Raw genomic sequence first — 19,494 nt, forward strand, 5'->3', positions numbered from 1 at the left:
ATAATCTGATTATCATATTTATTTTAAGTATTTAAAGATTATCAAGGTAATCTTAATTTTATTATAATTATATTATTATTTATTAATTTTTTGAGATAAAAATAAATTTATTTTTAATTAATATAAAAATATTTAAAAATAATTATATTCAAAAGTATTTAAATCAAATATTATCATTAAACAAATACAATAATTATTTATATCTAAATTTTATCAAACATAATAATAATTTATATCTAATAATTTTTTAAATAATTTATCTTTAAAATAATTTTTTTATTTTAGTAATAACATATTGCTCAAATCAAACAACCCTAATCGTCTTTAACTTACATACTTTTACAAACTGAGCCACTAAATTATAATTTAATTTTTACTTATTTTGAATATCTTAATAATTTTTCATACGGTATACCACAACAGTCCACAGCCTTACCTTAAAATCTTGGCCAAACGGCTATTTCCCACCCAAGGTTTGATGTTTTCTCAAATGTCCCCCCTTTAATTATGGAAACACCAAACACCCACTCATGGCTGGTTAGATTTAACAGAACCCTAACGCCTAAAATTTTTATCTCTTTTTGCCCCTCTAAACTTTAAAAACTAAAATTTTTCCTCAGCCTAAGTTTTAAAAAATCGTAATTTCACCCTAGGGTTTGGTTTTGAAATCTCCGGTGACCTCTCCGGCTCCGTTGCCGACAGCCTCTCCCTCCCGAAGCAACCTCTCATTCTGACGATCTCTTTCCTCCCATTTGGAGGTCCGATCGGTGTCAGAGACACCTTGAGAGACGAAAAACTTCGTCGGGGAAGACGAAGTTCTTCATCTTCCCAGACGAAGACGACGACTTCATCTTCGTCTGGGCTTCGTCTCCCAAGGCGTCTCCGACACCAATCGAACCTCCAAATGGGAGGAAAGAGATCGCCAGAAAGAGAGGTTGCTTCGGGAGGAAGAGACCGTTGGCAACGGAGCCGGAGAGGTCGCCGAAGATTTCAAAACCAAACCCTAGGGTGAAATTACGATTTTTTAAAACTTAAGCTGAAGAAAAATTTTAGTTTTTAAAGTTTAAGGGGGCAACATCATATTTTATTTTAGTTTATTTTTAATATTATAACGAAAATGACGATTTTACCCTTACCACCGTTAAGATTTTGTTAAATCTAATCGACCATAGGTGGGTATTTGGTGTTTTCATAATTAAAGGGTGAAAACTTGAGAAAACATCAAACCTTGAGTGTAAAATAGTCGTTTACACCCTACATGACTAGTTTGACATGATCTGTAACTGTAGCAAACTGTGCCCCCACAAGCCGTGTCAAAATTACTTATGTGTAATATTATTTTAGATAATTTAATTTATTTTTTTACTAACAAACATAAAATAGAAAAATATAATACAATAAGCTTTTAATACATATTATGTCAAATCAAAACAATCAAACTTCTGGCAAAGTTGATCTCAGATGAGCCAAATATCAATACAACACACTTTATCAACTGCATAAGTCAACCTAAACCAGTAGTGACTGTTTTGCCTTTCTGGATACATCAGAAGGCTTAGGTTTGAAATTTCAGGAAATTGGGCAAAGCCAAACACACCTCAATTTATTCATAATGTAATCAATTTACTACTACAAGTGCTTGGCAAAGATAGATTCGACAACACCTTGGGCAATTGGATGATAAGAGTCACGGGCCTCGGAGAACACCCTTTTCGCCAAGATCTTCTCTTCTTCCTTTCCAACTCCTTGTACCAGACCAGTATAGAGTGGTCGAAGGTACTTCATCCTACCAACTTCCTTCAAAGTTTTCTCCACCTCACCGTAATAGTCTCTGCACTGGGATAGAAGGGCCAGCTGGAGAAATGCCACTTTCACCTCATAGTCCTTTGATTCTGACAGTCGATATCGTTCATCCAAGGCTAATACCTGTTAATCAACAAAGGAATTAGCAATTTAGCATAATGTATCTTTGGAAAGGAACAAGCTGCTGCAAAGGGGAATCATGTAACTGTATTTCCTACACAATTGTGTAACGTTTGAGAACTGGACAAGTAATAAACAGAGCTAGGAAAATATCAGATCAGTCAAGCATCAGCAACACAAATACTTTTTTTCCCCCTGCCACAATACTGAGTAACCTCTTTTGCTCCTCACTGAAACTTCTCAAAAGCATTTTTAACATTAAGAAAATCTAATGCTAATTCCTTTGTTGATTAACAGGTATTAGCCTTGGATGATTACAATCTATTACGGTAATTACATGTGTGGGACACTTTCCTACTTTAGGATTGGACATTGAAACAACATTGTTTTGGATTAAAAAAATAATAATAATAAGACAAAAGTAAATAAACAGCTGTTTAATACATACACATTTAATATGGAAAACATGTAAAATAAGCATTTAATAACTTTTTTATTTAAAAATTTGTAACAGCCTGTTTAAAACAGGAATTAAACAAAAATAATTCGTGTTTTTACTAACCAGGCAAGGAATCACTAATGCACATCAATAACTCTTTCCAACAACTTTGCATAAATGATTCCTATGTGGAAATTTATAATAAATAAGGCCCTATATCATAGACGTAAAATATGATGAGCAATAGAAAATAAAGAGCAAGGAGATAAAACATTAAAGCAGCCATAAGAATGAGTGACCAATTAAGTAAACATAATAGTAAAACAAATAACACCACCTGTGAAGCTTCAACAGATTTGGGGAGGTTCTCCAAGTAGAGCTCCCATTCCTGTCCCTTCCAATCAGCAACTTCATCCTCCCTTGGTATCTTCCCAAGCTTAAATTCATTTGCAAGTGATACAATCTTAGTATAGATACTGGAAACTGGTTCATAGGCATCTGAAGGAATACCAGTGCCTTCAGTCCATAGTTCTAAGTCAATCTGTTTCCCTATTCCAGGGACATTCTCTTGCAGAAACTTGAGGAATGTATCAGTATCAATTGACTTGAATTTAAAGGTGGCAATATATTTTTTGAGGAATTCATCAAAAGCAGACCTTCCAATCTATGCATTCAAAAGAAAACACAAGTGAGAAAATTCTTCATAAACAAAATTATAAAAACTTTGACAGAAAGTAATTCAGAAAACCTCGCGCTCAATGCGCAATAGAAACTGGAAACCCTTTTCATATGGCACTTGAGAATACACATCATCAGGGTCCACCCCTTCCTGTGCAGTTTTGAGCTTTGTGTACTCTAAGTTGTCCTTAAACCGCTCAATTTCTTCATTTAAACCCCTCCAACCAATCCCAATATTTAACGCAGCTACATCCTCTCCTTGAACAACCTCAACAATTCTTCTCTCCGCATATGTTGTAAAACCCTATAATGAAAAACAATAAAATCTGCTTGATAGAATAAAACACAAATCTGTTCTTTCCTAACACAACTTTAAATTTAAAAAATTAAAAATTAAAAAAAAAAAAAAAAAGGTAAATAACAATAAGAGTTGTCCCACTAAAAGACAAAGTTGTACAAGAAATCACATACCTCATTCAACCAAAAATGCTCATTGGTCTGATTAGTAATCAAATTTCCAGTCCAACTATGTGCCAGCTCGTGGGCTACAACTTGAGCACCGCTTGCATCACCTTTGATCACAGTGGGGGTCAAAAATACCATTCTTGGATTCTCCATCCCACCATAAGGAAAGCTCGGAGGCAAAACCAATAAATCAAATCTCTCCCATTCATAATCCCCAAACAATTTCTCAGCTAGCCTATATAAACTCAAAATATTAACATTTTAAACATAGTTTCAATTATCCTAAAATATATCAGTTTTAACTATAGTTTTACCAATCAAATAATGAAAAATTTAATGTTTGACATAATTATTATCACTTGCCTTATCATCTCCTCCGTGCCTGCAAACTCACGCGCTGCTGCGTCCAACACAGCCGGCACGGATTCCGCATAAACCCTCGTCCTGGGCCCCACCTCACGGAACCCTAACTCTCCCACAGCGAAAGCAAACAAATAAGGCGGAATGGGCTGGTTCATTTCAAACACTTCAACAACTCGTCCTTCAGCACACCACAACGACTCAATGTCAAAATTGAAACAATTGCTGCCAAATTTCTCAGTCTCGCCGGGGACGGGCGCGCGCCGATCGACATGTTGCGCGGCCATGACAGCCGAGAGCTGACAGGGAATGTTGAGAGACGCCTTGTAACAAATACGCGCGCCAGGCGTGTCCTGGCAGGGGAAGATGGAGCGCGCGTGGATAGCCTGGCACTGAGTGTAAACAAACGGATGGATCTTGTTGAAAGTTTGGGGAGGCGAGAGCCATTGAAGAGCAGACGAGGAGGGAGAGGTAGAGAACAAAATTACGAAGGCACGGTGATTGTTAAGGGTGACGTCCAGGCGTTGGCCTTTGATTGGATCAACGGTGGGAGATAGAGAAAAGGGGAGAGAAGCTAGGGTTTGGGCGTCGAGAACTTGATGGACGGTGAGTGAGCGGGTGTCGAGAAAGAAAGAGCCGTTATGTTCATCGGAGAGAGTAAGGAGAGCGGTGCCGTGGATGGTGGAGCTAGGGAAATCGAAGTAGAGAGAAAGGGAGATGTGAGAGGTGAGTGGCTGAGATGCAAAGGCGTAGGAGTGGGGGTCGACGAAATCCACTGTGGCCATGGTGAAATGGAGCGTTGGGGCTAAGGAAGAGACTCTGAGGAGGGAGTGAGTGAGTGAGTGAGTTGTGACGTTTAAGGAATAAAGGGATATTTTGGTGGTAGTGGCGGCGGCGGTGGTGATGTAAAAGGAATTAAGGAACCCGGTGCCGTTTTATTGTTAGTTTTAAATTTGGAGGGAGGGAGATTGCAAGCAAGGTATTTATTCTAATTTCTTTTTACGAAGTTATAATATTATTTAGGGTTTAAAATTTTAGAGTTTATCTCTCCGCATTAGTGGCCGTCAACACGAAGATGCTGATGAATATGTTAAAAGAGAAAGAAGTTGTTGCGTCTTGTTACCAAAATTATGAAAATCAAAAGAAGGATAAGAGAAGAAGAAAAAAATCGACAAGGATTTTGAAAAAACACTGAGAGAAAATAAATAATATAAACTTCATACATAAAATTCAAAATTCCTTTACACAATGTTTTATATTTAATAAATAGTTACTATCATATCAGCATATACTTACAACATTATATTCCATTAACAAACATAATAAGATAACATGTTGAAACTTATATAATATACTATATTATAAAAGATTGATAACTATTAGGAAACGTTTAGTTTAGATAATATTTTATTATCAAAATAGAAAAATTACCTTGAAAATAAATTACTTAAAAAATTACTGAGTATAAATTATTACTATATTTGATAAAATCTGATAGGTATTAAAGGTAATAAAATATTACTAGTAAATTATTTTACTTAAATGTCTTTGAATATAATTATTTTTAAATATTTTTATATTATTTGTCATATTAATTAAAAATAAATTTATTTTTGTCTCAAAAAATTAATAAATAATAATATAATTATAATAAAATCAAAATTAATTTGATAATATTTAAATATCTAAGGTGAATGTGATAATCAGATTGTTATCTATATTACCTGTTACGTCAGCAATGGTAATAAGAAATTACTGTAATATTTTATTAGTGATAAACCAAATAAGGGAGTAAAAGATAGATTACCAAGATAATATTTAAAAACTGAAACCAAACAACCCCTTAAAGACAACGTCATTTAGGTTTGACGGTAAAAATTCATATAAGAAGCTAAGTTAGGAAAAAATAAAATACAAAACTTACAAATAATTAATTTGAAAATATATACAAAATTTGGGATTTATTCTAGTTTGCAAAATAAACCATAAATAATTTCACTGCAATTCCTTCACAAATAAGTATAAATTTCATGCATAAATCCAAAATTTCAACAATTTAAACTCGATGGCCATATTAGCGCATTTTATTTGATTAACAAACATAATAAAATAATATAATAATATCTCAATTTAACGATTAAAATTCATATTAGAAGGAATGAATAAAATATAAAATTTATAAAATAATTAAATTTTAATATGTATACTAAATTTGAAATTTATTTCTAGTTTTCAACATAAACTATAATTAATTTTAGGCCAAATGACTATTTCCCACCCAAGGTTTGATGTTTTCTCAAAAGTCCCCCCTTTAACTATGGAAACACCAAACACCTACCTATGGCCGATTAGATTTAACCAAACCCTAATATTAAAAATAAACTAAAATAGAATCTAATTTTGCCCCCCTAAACTTTAAAAACTAAAATTTTCCCCTAGCCTAAGTTTTAAAAAATGGCAGTTGCACCCTAGGGTTTGATTTTGAAATCTCCGGCGACCGTTCCGACTCCATTACCGACGGCCTCTCCCTCCCGAAGCAACCTCTCCTTCCGGCGAATGTTTTCCTCTCATTTGGAGGCTCGATCGGCGTTGGCTTGGCCTTGAGAGATGAAGAACTTCGTCGGGAGAGACGAAGGTCGGCTTCGTCTGGGAAGACGGTCGTCTTCCCAGAGGTCTTCTTCTGGGAAGACGATCGTCTTCTGGGGAGACGAAGAACTTCGTCTTCCCCAACGAAGTTCTTCGTCTCCCAAGGCCAAGCCGACGCCCATCGAGCCTTCAAATGGGAGGAAAACATTCGCCGGAAGGAGAGGCTGCTTCGGGAGGGAGAGGCCGTCGGCAATGGAGCCAAAACGGTCACCAGAGATTTCAAAACCAAACCCTAGGGTGAAACTGCCATTTTTTAAAACTTAAGCTAGAAGAAAATTTTAGTTTTTAAAGTTTAGAGGGGCAAAAGGAGATAAAATTTTCAGGCGTTAGGGTTTGGTTAAATCTAACCGGTCATGGGTGGGTGTTTGGTGTTTCCATAGTTAAAGGGGGGACTTTTGAGAAAACATCAAACCTTGGGTGGGAAATAGTCGTTTGGCCTTAATTTTACTTTAATTTCTTCAAAATCAAGTATAAACTTCATGCCTAAAATACAAAATTTTGTTACATACCATTTTATACTTAATGAATAGTTGCTGCCACGTCAGTCAAAATTTGCAACATTTTAGTCAATTAAAAAACATGATACGATGACGTCGTTGGAGCTGGTATGAAATGCATTAATTCGAAAAAGTGATGACCGTTGTGAACAATGTCATTCAGTCCTGGTCGTTAAAATTCTTATCAAAAGCTAAGTTAGGAAAAAATTAAATGCAAAATTTATAAATTAATTAATTTGAAATTATTTCTAATAATAAAATAACGTGTATAAATTTATATATAAATAATGATATATTATCATATAATTAGATATTATTTTATATTTAATTTAAAACCATCCAATTATATATCTCAATGAATATTTGCAATCACATTAGCACACACCTGCAATATTTTATTTGATTAACAAACATAACAAGACGACGCCGTTGGAGCTCATAGAAGCGCAGCATTGAGAAAGGTTGAGGACTGTTGCAAACAATGTCATTCAGTCTTGGCAATTAAAATTCATATCGTAAGCTAGGTTAGAAAAAAATAAAATACAAAATTTATAAAGTCATTTATTTGAAAAGGTGTACTAAATTTGAGATTTATTTCTAGTTTTCAATATAAATTATTAATAATATCACTTCATTTCTTTAAAATTAATATTTTCTTTATAAATAAAGTTTAAAATTCTATTATAGCATATTATATGCTCAATGAATCGTTATTGCCATATCGACACACTCTTGTAACATTTTATTTGATTAACAAGTATAACAAAATAGTATTATTAGAGTTTATATAAAACACAGTATTGTGGAAGGTTGATGATCATTCCAGACGATATCGTTTAGACTTGACAATTAAAATTCATATTAATGGCTATGTTAGGAAAGAATAAAATACAAAGTTTATAAAGTAATTAATTTTAAAATATATATTAAGTTTGAGATTTTTTTTTTTCTAATTTCCAACATAAACTATCAATAATTTCACTGCAATTTCTTCAAAATTAAGTATAAACTTAATGTATAAAATCCAAATTTCCATTTTACACCCTTTATTTAATGTATCTAATAACTTAAGCTAAAACCCCATTAAGTTTGGTAAGATTGTAGTCTTTTAACCGTTATTTTTATTTAATGGTTTTTTATATTAAATGTAAAAATATGGATATGTTTTACTTAATTATATAATAATATATCATATTTAATACAATTTATTCGGAATAAATAAAATGAGTTAATTCAAAATATTCCTAGACTTAAAGCAATGCCCATTTGAAAATGATTTGTATGTTCGGTATGAAAAATTATAATTCATTTTTTATTTCACTAACAATCTCTTACCCAATAAGAGAGACATTATCAATACTTGTAATTTCTTGCTCTATAAAGGTAGCATTATCAAAATCAACATTATACATTTCGAAGTCAAGATCATCAACGGCTACTTTGCGAATCACCTCTCCATCCTCGTTGGGAAAAATCTTCTTCCTATATATTATAAATACAATATAAATATATTAAATAATAAAATTAATTAAGATTAAAATCTATATACTATTTTAAATATTACAAATATCATATATTAATGATTTTAATATACATAACAAAAATATAAATAAATTTAAAAAACATAAATAATATAATACTATAAAGATATGTTAGTATTTTAAGTAAAAATATTAATATAAAAGGGTAAGGATGGAGACACGTGGCGGGGAGGAGAAGGGACACGTGCATCCCCATCCCCATCCCTAACCCGTCTTTAATTGTAGATATTTTTTTGTTCCCATCTCTCTCTCTTTTTTCTTTTCTATTGGAAAATCTTATTTTTGTTAGAGTTAGAGACCTTAAATTCAAATCGAAATTGACATATTTGGATTAAATGCATAAAAAAGTCAAAAAATAATTAATAATATCCTAAACTTGGGCCATCTATATGACGGTAAATATAAGCCCAATACTATTACAAAGTTTAAATTTTGAAAATTATGGGACCCAACGGCCCAGGTACTAGTTGGGCAAGACATCAGGCGGAGCCCACACCCATCAAAATAAGTTATAATTACACCCATCTCCTGCCGGAAGTGTAATAGTAATAGTGCTCTATTTTTGTTTTTTCTCGTTTCTCACCGAAGCCCAAACGCAAACGAAATCGCTGAAGAAGGAAAGGTTTACAAAAACAAGACAGAGCGTTTGCAGTTTCAACAATGGACGATTATACGAGGGAAATGATGGACTTGAAAACCCTTGTCACTCGAACGCTCGAGAAGAAGGGTGTCCTCGCTAAGATCCGGGTTCCAATTCCAAAATTACCTTTTTTTTTTTCGTTTACATTTTGTTTTTAGCTGTTTTGTTGCCGAGATAGTTTGTTCTAGTTGAAGTAAGGGGGAAATGAGGTTGAGTAGGGTTTTTTTTTTTTTTTTTAAGTTGGATCTCTTATAATGTATTAAAATGGAGCCATATTTACGAGATATAGATCTCGTTTCTTCACTGTTTTTTGAAAATGTTTTAAATTTATGTGCGTGGAGCTAGGGTTTTTTGAAGCTTAAATTAAGTAATTTACGGCCGGATTAATGTTGTGTGGAAGATCACATATTTGAGAAAATTGATGGATAAAATAAAAATTTCGTACCCGAAAGCTCATTTGAATTTAGGTTTTGTTGCTCCACGAGTAATGCTTTAATATTTTTTATTGGGAAGTGTTTCAGTTTCCGAATTCTTTTTCTATAATTTCTGAAAACGGATCTTATTAAATCTGTCATTCTTTTTATATTATTTCTGGAGTCTAATTGTTTATTTAATGTGGAATAATCGTATGAATTGGCTTGAGGCAATTTCTCTTCTAATTGACATGAATATTTGATAGGGGATGGAAATATAGCCCCGAATGATGGTTCGGACTTTTTATGTGCTTGGAGCACATTTTGAACACTTTGTTCGATGTTAGACAAAGTTGTGGAACACTTGCTGTTGGTTCACATTTTCCATTTGGAGGAGTTAAAGAAGTACTTTTAGTACTGATTACCAATATAAATTGCCATTTTGTATGTCACTATGGTGGTTTGACTAGTATGAATTAGAGTACTAGGAGTACTATCCTTGTTTGACTAATTGATGTTTGGGAGGTTTACTATCTAACTATTTAGTTATATGGCTCTTGGTTTTTTGAAGAATCAGATGCTATCACCCAATTTTTGTTGCATCTTCTTTACTCATCCTTATTTTGCTTGCCAGGCCGAACTCAGAGCCAGTGTTTTTGAGGCTATTGAAGAGGAGGACCGGGTAATTGAAAAGGAGGAAGGTCTGCCTCCTGCCTTGTTGGGTAGCTGCAATGATCGTGCAAAACAACTTCATGCTTCTCCCTCAGGTCACTCTCCATATATGAGCTTTGTTTTGTTTTTTTTTGTCGTTGAAAGAGTTATCCTTATTTGGTGTTGGGAACTTCAGTCAACATATATATAGTTATTGTATGTTGAATAGATTGGTTCTTTATTGATTGTAGCTCTCTGATTAATAAATTGTGTTGCACTTATCATATCCTAATATCCATTAGGATGGTAATCGGTGAGTTCTAGGATAATATTAGAAATTGCATAGTCCTCGTGGTTTGGTATTCCTCAAATGATAAGATTATTACAAACAAAAGTGTGTGTGTATATAAAATCCAATTTTTATGCACCATAACTATTCTTGTTGGAGCATGCCATTTCTGACTGTCTAGGTTGAAAAGCGGTTGTCTTTAATGGTTGTGCAACCATAATATATGATTCATATATTACTTTAATTATTGTCATTATACTCCTTTAACATGTCTATTTAAGTCGAGAGTTTTTGTAATATGAATGAATTACTAGATGCATTATAAGAATATAATTTTAGTTGTTTATTTATACTTCCCCTATGATCTACGTAATTCTCTTTCAGGCCAAGTACATTCAATATCTGATCTTATACCGGAGATGAAATTGTTGTATGATGTAGTATCTAAATGTGGCACTGATTGTTTTTAGAATTTTTGCATAAGTGCTATTCTAAAATTGAGAGAAGTTCTGAGTCTTTTGAACTTATGTTTTTGCTGATACTCATTTTTTTTCTCTGTTACGACTTTTTAAATGCAGGAAGGTTACTAACTGCACTAATATGTGAATATTTGGATTGGGCTCAACTAAACCACACAATGAAAGTTTATCTTCCAGAATGTAATTTGGTAATCATGTAATTTTGCAGTGCATAGTTATAATGTGATCCATTATTACTTTATTTTTTTTATACACACACACACAGTTATTTTTGCTTATAAGTGGTGACTTCATGTTCATTGCAGCAAAAAGATGCTTGGAAAGCTGAGTTGAAGGAATTTAGTAGCAAAAATGGTTATGATCTTAACAAAAATGGAGATAGTGCTCCTTTGCTTTTGGATGTTCTTGAGGGATTTTTGAAGTTTGAGGTATGATGCTGCATCTCTTTCTGGGTTCAACTTTCCAGAGTCCTGAGATGTCATTTTGATCGGAAATCAAGTCAACCTTTTTGAGAAACATATAATGTAGGACTTCTTTGATAGTTGAAGTCTGAACTTTTGATGGTTTCCTTTTTGTATGTGGTTCATTTTTGTTTTCGATTGTTTTAATTACCCCAAAAAAAAAAAGAACTGCAATGCATTGCTTTTAAATTTCTGATTATCTTTGAAAGAAGGCTAAAACTGCAATGGGTGTTAACTTGTTCTGGGATTGAGTTTTGTTATGACATATGCAATTTATCCAACTTCTTGATAATATATTTTCATGTTGTTAAAACAGTTTTCTTAATTTATTGTCTTTGTTTCTGCAAGAAATGATAATAATGTTTATGCAGAATTCATCCCAACCAAGGGCTACTGGAAGGAGACAACCAGAATCTGAGGTCTTGTCAAATTTAGAGTCCAGGAATTTACGAAGACCTTCATCGTCGTCTATTGCTGGGGGCTTACCTCCACTGGGAAGGTGCTTGACCAACATTTCCATTTTTCGTTCTCTTTTATTCTTGGTTTTTCTGTTTTGCATTTTGTATGCCACTTACAGTTAATATGTTTTTTTCTTGTCACGTTCACAATAGGCCCCTTCCTGCTTCTCAGGCATCTGGTAAGTGATTATTTTATCCGGTATTTTTTCTTTTTCTTTTTTTCTTGCTGTCTCTTTCTGTTATCTGATTCTTTCTGCCATTAGATAGGAGAGCTGGGTCCTCCATGTCTGGTTACAGGAAAGATGAATACAATTGGAGATATGACACTGATGAGCTTTCAGATGATGTGATTCGAGCATCAGCAGCACTAGAAAACCTTCAGCTGGACAGAAAAACTCGGAATCTAAATACATCATGGCGGTTTGTTTCTCAGCACCTGTTAAACCAAAATTTTCTTCATATATATATATATATATGTGTACACATATATGTATATGTTATATATACATAAAATTGAAAAAAGGTGAATTTGGGATACTTCCATAGACAAATTTGGAGTGCTAGTGGAAGCCTCATGGTTGGAGGAGATCTTTGGGTCGTTAAGATACTGGAATTTGCTTTACAATGAGGATTTTCAGCAGTTCTGGTGGTTCCATATCTGTTACATATCGTGCCTTGCATTAATTCCTCTTGTTTCTATTTGAGCTCCCCAAGTGTGTTGAGTATTAACTGACGTCTCAAACTCTTATCTGAAGAGTTTAGTTTGCCTTCAGATAAGAGTTTGAGATGCCAGTTATGGTGTTTATGATGTTGGGATGCCATTATATTGTGTTATCTAATGTCATATTCTAAAGCCTAGAAAGTTAGTAATTAACTATGCAGAAAGCCATAATTAACAGAAAGAATTTGTTGCAGGCATAATCCTTGTTCTTCTGGATCCTCCCTCCTGTCGTAATTACTGTCATTGTTTGTGTAAAACAGTTTCTGCTGAATGTTTACATATTCTGCTATTGTTTGTCAAAAATTTTTTCTCCCATTTTGTACTGGAAGATGGATTTGACAATTAGTTGTATTTGACTTTAGTTTTTGGGACAGTCTAAAGCAAATGCACATTTTTGACAAAACAGACTATCCAATTATCCTATGTTTGTGTTTCCAGCAACTATATCTTTTCTGAGATCGACTGATAATCAAAATTCAGCTGTATGGGCCTTCTATATATTCATGTCTTTCTCTTATTTACCATGAGTAGCTGAATCCATGCTTTGTTCATATCATGACTGCCATGACATAACCTCCGAGTTCTTGATCATTATGTGTTTAGCAGTGAAATGTCTAATAATGATCTGGGAATTTTGGTTTCAGGCATGCTGGTGATGGAATCAACGATGAAGATGGCAGACATGATCATATGTAGTGAAGGGTAACCTGTGTATTACTGCATGTGTAGTTTAGTGTGTATCTTTAATTTTCAATTGTAATGTTTTATTACCGTCAATTGAGGTAGTGTTCTGTAAGTTCATATATTCTGCCATCTGTTTTAGTTTTCTTCTGGGCTTTCTGCTTCCTTTTTCCTTTTTCTTTTTCTATTTGGATTCATTCTATAAATTTCAGTGCTTGTTCCTCAACAAATTTTATCATGCATTAGAATTTTCCAAAGTATAAATCAATGGGCAGAAATAATTGCTTCCAGTTCGTTTCAACAATCAATTCAGCTTCATTATGAAGTACAGCCTAAACTTTAGTTGAAAAATTCATATTTATGGATGGATTTAGCCCTTTATGTTTGCAATAATAGATATTTCTTTGAGTTTGTTTACAATCAATTTCACATTAATTATAGATAGTGCTCAGGAATCTTTCAGTTTATTCTGTAGTTATGCCCTTTTCCTTTTGTTTTTAAAAGTAGAACAACTGTTGTAACCCAATCCTTCTTGCAAAACTCTTGCCAACCTATCTCAAGTCTTTTGACTTTAGCCTTTACATCTTCTTCTTTTACAGCGCATCCATCACTTTTTCATTTTAAAGCTCCTGAAAACCAAATTAAAAAGGTGCACATTGCGGGAAAACCTATTAAAAATGAACTAGCATATTCTTTCCATTCTGTCTTTCATCTCATTTTTCCGTATTAGGTCACTCTTTGACAGTGTAGCCCTTCTTGTCCTGCACTTCTTAATCGGGGGGTGTATGCTCATTTAGAATGCCTCCAATTGAGTCCTTGCAATCCATGAACATAAATGTGTAATGGTGCTTAGACTCTTTAGTCTTTAGTGTAGCTCTCTCTAGTGAAGCCTCACTTGGCATTTTCGAAGCCTCGACCATTCCCAAAACACCTAACCTTCTTATCAACTTTCTCTCTTACCAACTCTGTTTTGACCCTGCACTCTGTTATAATCTACGTTACTTATACATTCAAGGCAACTATTTATTTGGCTAGATCCCCAAGTTTTTGTTCACTTTACATGACCTTGTCTGATTAAATCTTGCCAGTAACAATTTTTCCGGCAAGATCTCTTTTGAGTTTAACAATTTGGCAAGGTTGAAGTTTTACCTTGAAAGCAACAACCTTTCTAGTTCAATTCTTAGGGTTCAAGTTACCAAATCTTCAATTGCTTAATGTTTAAAACAATTTGTTGAATTGGTCAATTTCAAAAGCGCTTCAAACTTTTGACTCAAGTTCATTTCTAGGTAATTCTCTTTGTGGGAAATTTGCTTGAAGATTGCTCGGAAAGTGTCGTATTGTTCTAACTGCACCCACCGATGGGAAATAGCTATGAGGAAGGAAAAAAGAATAAACTTTCCGATGGAGCAATTGCCATACATATTGATTGGATCCATTCCAGGGTTTCTATTAATTGTAATGATTTTGTGTAAAAAAAAAGCATTGATGCTAGAGATTCTCTAAGTATTTGGAATATGTTGAATTACCTAAGACAAATTTTGTGGTTAGAATCATCATCCGTATAATTTGATCTATACTTATTTTACTTGTATCTGTAACGACCTAGCTTACACTTGATCTGGCTCACCTGTTTGTCAGGTCTAGGTTTGATAGGTTTGTTTTGGCAATTTTGTGTCCTTGTTATATAAATACTGTATATTGTAGCTGTTTTTGGAAAACGGAGGGTATTGCCTGTTAAAATTTTCCCAAATTGAATGAAATATAAAAAAATATCCCGTTAAAGTTAACGGGAAAATTGAAGGAAAAGTAGAGGATGGAAAATTCAAACAGACAAAACATTGGGTGGAAAACAATGTTCTGCCGGTTTTTAAAAACAAGAAATCACTTCCCAACAGCATCTTCCAAGATGCAAATTTATCGACCATCATCCTTCCTACGTAGCTGCACACGCTTGTCCTCTTTCGTGTAAAAAATCCAGAAAAAATTAACCCTCGTGCCTTAAACGTCAACTTCAGCTCACGTGGCTCTCCTCACTTAAAGGACTCAAATATCCAAATTTTCGTTAGGCTCTTCCATGTCCAAAGCTTCACATCTCTCTCTCTCTCTCTCTCTCGCTATTAAACAGTGACGATGTCGTTTTTAAACCGTGTTTGGAGAGCGAGAGCCTCGTCATCAGCCGAGACATTGATATTCATATCGCGAACTTTCACTGCTTCTTCTTCCGGAATTGACCTTCATCCAGGTGCGTCTTTTTCTACCAAGCTTCCCTCTCTTCCTAAAGTCCCCAAGGACAGAAATGTCAAATGGGTTTTTCTCGGTTGCCCCGGCGTTGGGAAAGGTACTTACGCTTCCAGGCTCTCCAATTTGTTGGGAGTCCCTCACATCGCCACTGGTGATCTCGTCCGTGATGAGCTTGCTTCGTCGGGTCCGCTTGCCTCTCAGGTCGCTTTGAGCTTTTAATTTTTTAATTCTGATTTTTGAATTGTACTTTGCAGATTATAACGATAAAATTAATAATTTAGAAAAAAAAAAACCAAATGTTTATCTAAACGGCTAATTCGCGTCTGTGAGGTCAATTGAAATTGTAGCGCATATTTGAGGACACTTGAGATAGATTTAGATGGTAGGAAAGTGAATTTAGTGTTAACTGAACTTTTGTACAAGCCTCTTATTATTGTTTTTATTGTGAATTGACTCTGAGGCTGCCAATTCACTATACTTTTTTGTTCTCCTGATGTTAGATTAGAAGCCGAATCTTAAGAGTAACGAAATCTCGGAAGGAGGTGATTGTTGCTAAACCAACATTGTTGTTGGTTTTGAAATTAAAACTTAAAAGTGTGAGGAAGGAATGTTTTGACCAGTTTGGTCAGCGGGATGGAGAAATGGATGGAAATGATTGAAAGTACGTGGGTATTCAGTAGATTTATTTAATGGAGTATCTCTTCTTTGGTACTGAGGAGTGAGGACTACTTCCACTTAGACATTTTTCATCTCATCGACCCTTGTTTCACTTCTATCCCCACCAAACATAATGTAAAGTTTGTGAACTAATCAGTTAGATGCCTACTGATCAATGTATTTTGATAGTGAAGTCACAACATCTTTAGTGAACCATCATTTGTTGCCTATATATATTTGTCTCTAAAATTTTGGGTTTTGTTGGTTGGGAAGGTCTCTTTAGATTGAGAATATACAAGTGGAAGCTGATAGTAGTACCTGAGATCTATATTGTCTTTGATTAGTGCACAATTATAGCTTCTGGAAACAAATTCCTTCTTTATTTCTTTACTACATAAGATGCATTATTTTACCTTTGCTTGTTGTGGATATTGTTTGGACAAGGCTATGGCAATATGCGAATTAAATTTATGCAAGCCAAGTTCTAAATTATTAGTTTGGGGTTCCCTGTGTTCACTTTTGTTTGCTCTTTTAAATATTTTTTTCCTCCATTTTGCAGCTTGCAGAAATTGTTAATCGTGGGAAATTAGTTTCAGATGAAATAATAATAAATTTATTGTCAAAGCGTTTGGAAGCTGGAGAAGCTAAGGGTGAATCCGGATTTATTCTTGATGGTTTTCCTCGAACTATAAGACAGGCGGTGAGCAGTTCTTGAGATCAATTTCTGGAACATTAAAATGTTTTTTTGGCTATTTATATGATTATGTCAGTGTGGTAGTGAAATTTTGAATGAGAAAAATTGAAAAGGGTGACGGATATGCACATATAGATATGTAACAGGGGGCTTGTATTGAAGAAGATAGATATAAAACCTTCTTAAGACTTCCAAATGTAGTCTTATAGACATTTTGGTCTACAGATATTGGGCCATATGTGAACAGCTCTGGTTCTAATAAATTGTCTTCTGTCATCTCAGTTTCTTACAGTAGATATAATTAGAAAATATTTTTTTCCAAACTTTAGTGAATTGACATGGCAAGTCAATTAAATTCATTGAACTAACAAATGCCTGATTCAAGGGATCTTCTCGGAGGTAAGCTTTGAGATAATCAAATACTCACACACACACATATATATAGCAAGAAAATGGAAGAGTTGATTGTCATATGCTTGTGTCCATTGCGTCTTAGATGGTGGAATATCTTTATTTAGTCCTATTTTTCATTTTCTTTGAAACAGTTCTCTTAGCTCTAACTTTTAACTAATCATTTTCTATTATCTTCATTTACTTTCAGGAAATATTAGAGAAAGTGACAGACATTGACTTGGTGGTGAACCTGAAGCTGCGGGAAGAAGCGTTGGTTGCCAAATGCCTTGGAAGAAGAATTTGTAGTGAGTGTGGGGGAAACTACAATGTTGCTTGCATTGACATCAAAGGTGAAAATGGCAGCCCTGGATTGTACATGGCTCCACTTCTTCCCCCTCCACATTGTGCAACAAAGCTTATTACCCGACCTGATGACACTGAAGAAGTTGTCAAGGAAAGACTTCGTATATATAATGAGATGGTATTCTCCATTGTTTCCTGATGTTTGTAAATTCTCTCTGGAATATGCTGACACACAAAGCCATTTTATGTGAATTCATATTTCATGACATATTAGGATCGTGCACCTAAAAGATATATAGAGGATTTCTCTGCATTGAGGTCTCGTGTCCAATACATTACTGCATGAAATGTGTTTCTGTCCTCATTTTGGACACTTAGATATGTTCATATACATATGCTTGCAAAATGCGATTAAGAAGAAGAATCACACCAATTTAAAAGATATGTGCATTGATTATATTACTAATTTCAATAATCTTCCATGTAGCTGCCTGCCCTTGTTCTGGAGTTTAAGGTCCTTAAGGAGGTTAGCATTTGACAGTTTCATGTTTAAACGTGAAATGGAACTTCCTTCACCAATTCTAGCTTGCTTTTCAATTGGTCAAACATGTTTTCCTCCGCAAATCAGTTAACAACCCATTAACTATTTTCACCAGGCCAAAGATACATAATAATGCACATCTGTGGTTCAATGAGTGACAAGTGCTTTACAAACTAATTTTGGCCTGCAGACTCAGCCAGTGGAGGAGTTTTACCGCAGCCGTGGGAAGTTGCTAGAGTTCAATCTTCCAGGTGGTATCCCAGAATCATGGCCAAAGCTGCTTCAAGCCCTGAATCTTGAAGACCACGATGATAAACAATCTGCAACAGCATGAGTTTTTAGAATCCTGTATTATATTTATAAGGTAAATTAGATCATTCTTTGCATGTGTAGGAAGTGCATGCATATTATTTTTACAACTTAAAGAAGCAAATGACCGTTTATTTGCCGTGAGTAAAAGACGACTAAGATAATACTAGTTATAGTACCCCTTTTGGGGTCTGGAGATATTTATGATTGTTGTGGTGTCTGAGAGGAAGATTGTGTCCCGTTATTATTAATGATATTTAGCCAATAGATGATCTAGTTTATAGTTGTTAGTTGTGATTCAATCTTTTGTATAATTTGGTTATGGAATTTCTTCGGACGGAACTTTGAGTTCAGGGGATGCAACAAATCATTTTAAATGAACTAGAGGATAGCGATACATAGCACTTTATTTTAATGTTATGATGGTTAGAAAAGATTAATTTGGTTAATAATAGTATCAGATAGAAACACCTTGCCCTCACATTTTTTCCGAGTTTTGAGGCTTTTTTCTGATTGTGTTGAGACAGGAAAAGTATTTAGTTTTGTAGCTTTTGTTCGGGAGAAAGTTTAGGGTTGTGAAAGATGCACCACATCATCAATTGCTTCAAAAGAAGAGATTTTTAAAGTACAACTTATAAAGAATGGATTTTACCCTTACCAAATTTCTCTCTATTTTTTACAGTTGGGCGAAAAAAGAAGAGATCCCTGCAGCAAGTGTAGCTTTTGGTTCTACATTGATTTGCATATTTTAAGGTTCTTTTTTTTTTTTTTTTGTCTTTTTTTTCCCGGTTTTTTGGGTTCTCTTCTAGATCTACATCTATTTAAGCTTGCCACTTGGTTTTTCATAACAGTAATACAATGTCAAATGACTATAGCACCGGCAAGTAGAAAACTAGAGTGAAGGAAAAGGATGAGAGTTCGGAGGACATTGAGGGAGACACGTGAAGAAGACTAATTGGACATTAAAATTTATGATTAAAAAAATAATAAAATTATATGTATATATTTTTTTGA

General features: G+C 34.2%; 3 protein-coding genes across 10 annotated transcripts; 2 read left to right on the plus strand and 1 right to left on the minus strand.

The window, feature by feature from the left end:
- Nucleotides 1–1,390: 1,390 nt before the first annotated feature.
- LOC123193435 (leucine aminopeptidase) lies at nucleotides 1,391–4,890 on the minus strand. Its single transcript, XM_044606431.1, has 5 exons — nucleotides 3,869–4,890; nucleotides 3,512–3,740; nucleotides 3,111–3,344; nucleotides 2,700–3,026; nucleotides 1,391–1,926 (listed from the first exon to the last, which is right to left on the minus strand). The coding sequence occupies exons 1-5, from the start codon at nucleotides 4,648–4,650 to the stop codon at nucleotides 1,630–1,632; spliced, it is 1,869 nt and encodes a 622-aa protein (XP_044462366.1). The 5' UTR covers nucleotides 4,651–4,890; the 3' UTR covers nucleotides 1,391–1,629.
- A 4,197-nt stretch (nucleotides 4,891–9,087) lies between these two features.
- LOC123192787 (protein TONNEAU 1a-like) lies at nucleotides 9,088–15,060 on the plus strand. Of its 3 annotated transcripts, none has more exons than XM_044605450.1 (9): nucleotides 9,088–9,296; nucleotides 10,237–10,369; nucleotides 11,121–11,209; nucleotides 11,327–11,449; nucleotides 11,854–11,981; nucleotides 12,094–12,119; nucleotides 12,204–12,360; nucleotides 13,306–13,363; nucleotides 14,629–15,060. In XM_044605450.1, the coding sequence occupies exons 1-8, from the start codon at nucleotides 9,210–9,212 to the stop codon at nucleotides 13,355–13,357; spliced, it is 795 nt and encodes a 264-aa protein (XP_044461385.1). In that variant the 5' UTR covers nucleotides 9,088–9,209; the 3' UTR covers nucleotides 13,358–13,363; nucleotides 14,629–15,060. The 3 variants fall into 3 exon arrangements, with proteins under 3 accessions (XP_044461385.1, XP_044461386.1, XP_044461384.1); XM_044605451.1 differs by having other exon boundaries at nucleotides 14,660–15,060; XM_044605449.1 differs by lacking the exon at nucleotides 14,629–15,060 and having other exon boundaries at nucleotides 9,089–9,296; nucleotides 13,306–13,572.
- Nucleotides 15,061–15,240: 180 nt separating this feature from the next.
- On the plus strand, nucleotides 15,241–19,494 carry LOC123192785 (probable adenylate kinase 1, chloroplastic). Of its 6 annotated transcripts, XR_006496935.1 has the most exons (7): nucleotides 15,241–15,784; nucleotides 16,800–16,940; nucleotides 17,536–17,808; nucleotides 18,118–18,156; nucleotides 18,362–18,535; nucleotides 19,163–19,233; nucleotides 19,332–19,494. XR_006496935.1 is itself a non-coding variant. In XM_044605445.1 (6 exons), the coding sequence occupies exons 1-5, from the start codon at nucleotides 15,473–15,475 to the stop codon at nucleotides 18,503–18,505; spliced, it is 909 nt and encodes a 302-aa protein (XP_044461380.1). In that variant the 5' UTR covers nucleotides 15,241–15,472; the 3' UTR covers nucleotides 18,506–18,535; nucleotides 19,163–19,354. The 6 variants fall into 6 exon arrangements, 5 of the variants coding, with proteins under 5 accessions (XP_044461380.1, XP_044461379.1, XP_044461383.1 ...); XM_044605445.1 differs by having other exon boundaries at nucleotides 19,163–19,354; XM_044605444.1 differs by lacking the exons at nucleotides 19,163–19,233; nucleotides 19,332–19,494 and having other exon boundaries at nucleotides 18,362–18,782.

The sequence above is a fragment of the Mangifera indica genome, chromosome 12, assembly GCF_011075055.1.
Source record: "Mangifera indica cultivar Alphonso chromosome 12, CATAS_Mindica_2.1, whole genome shotgun sequence".
Taxonomy (NCBI): domain Eukaryota; kingdom Viridiplantae; phylum Streptophyta; class Magnoliopsida; order Sapindales; family Anacardiaceae; genus Mangifera; species Mangifera indica.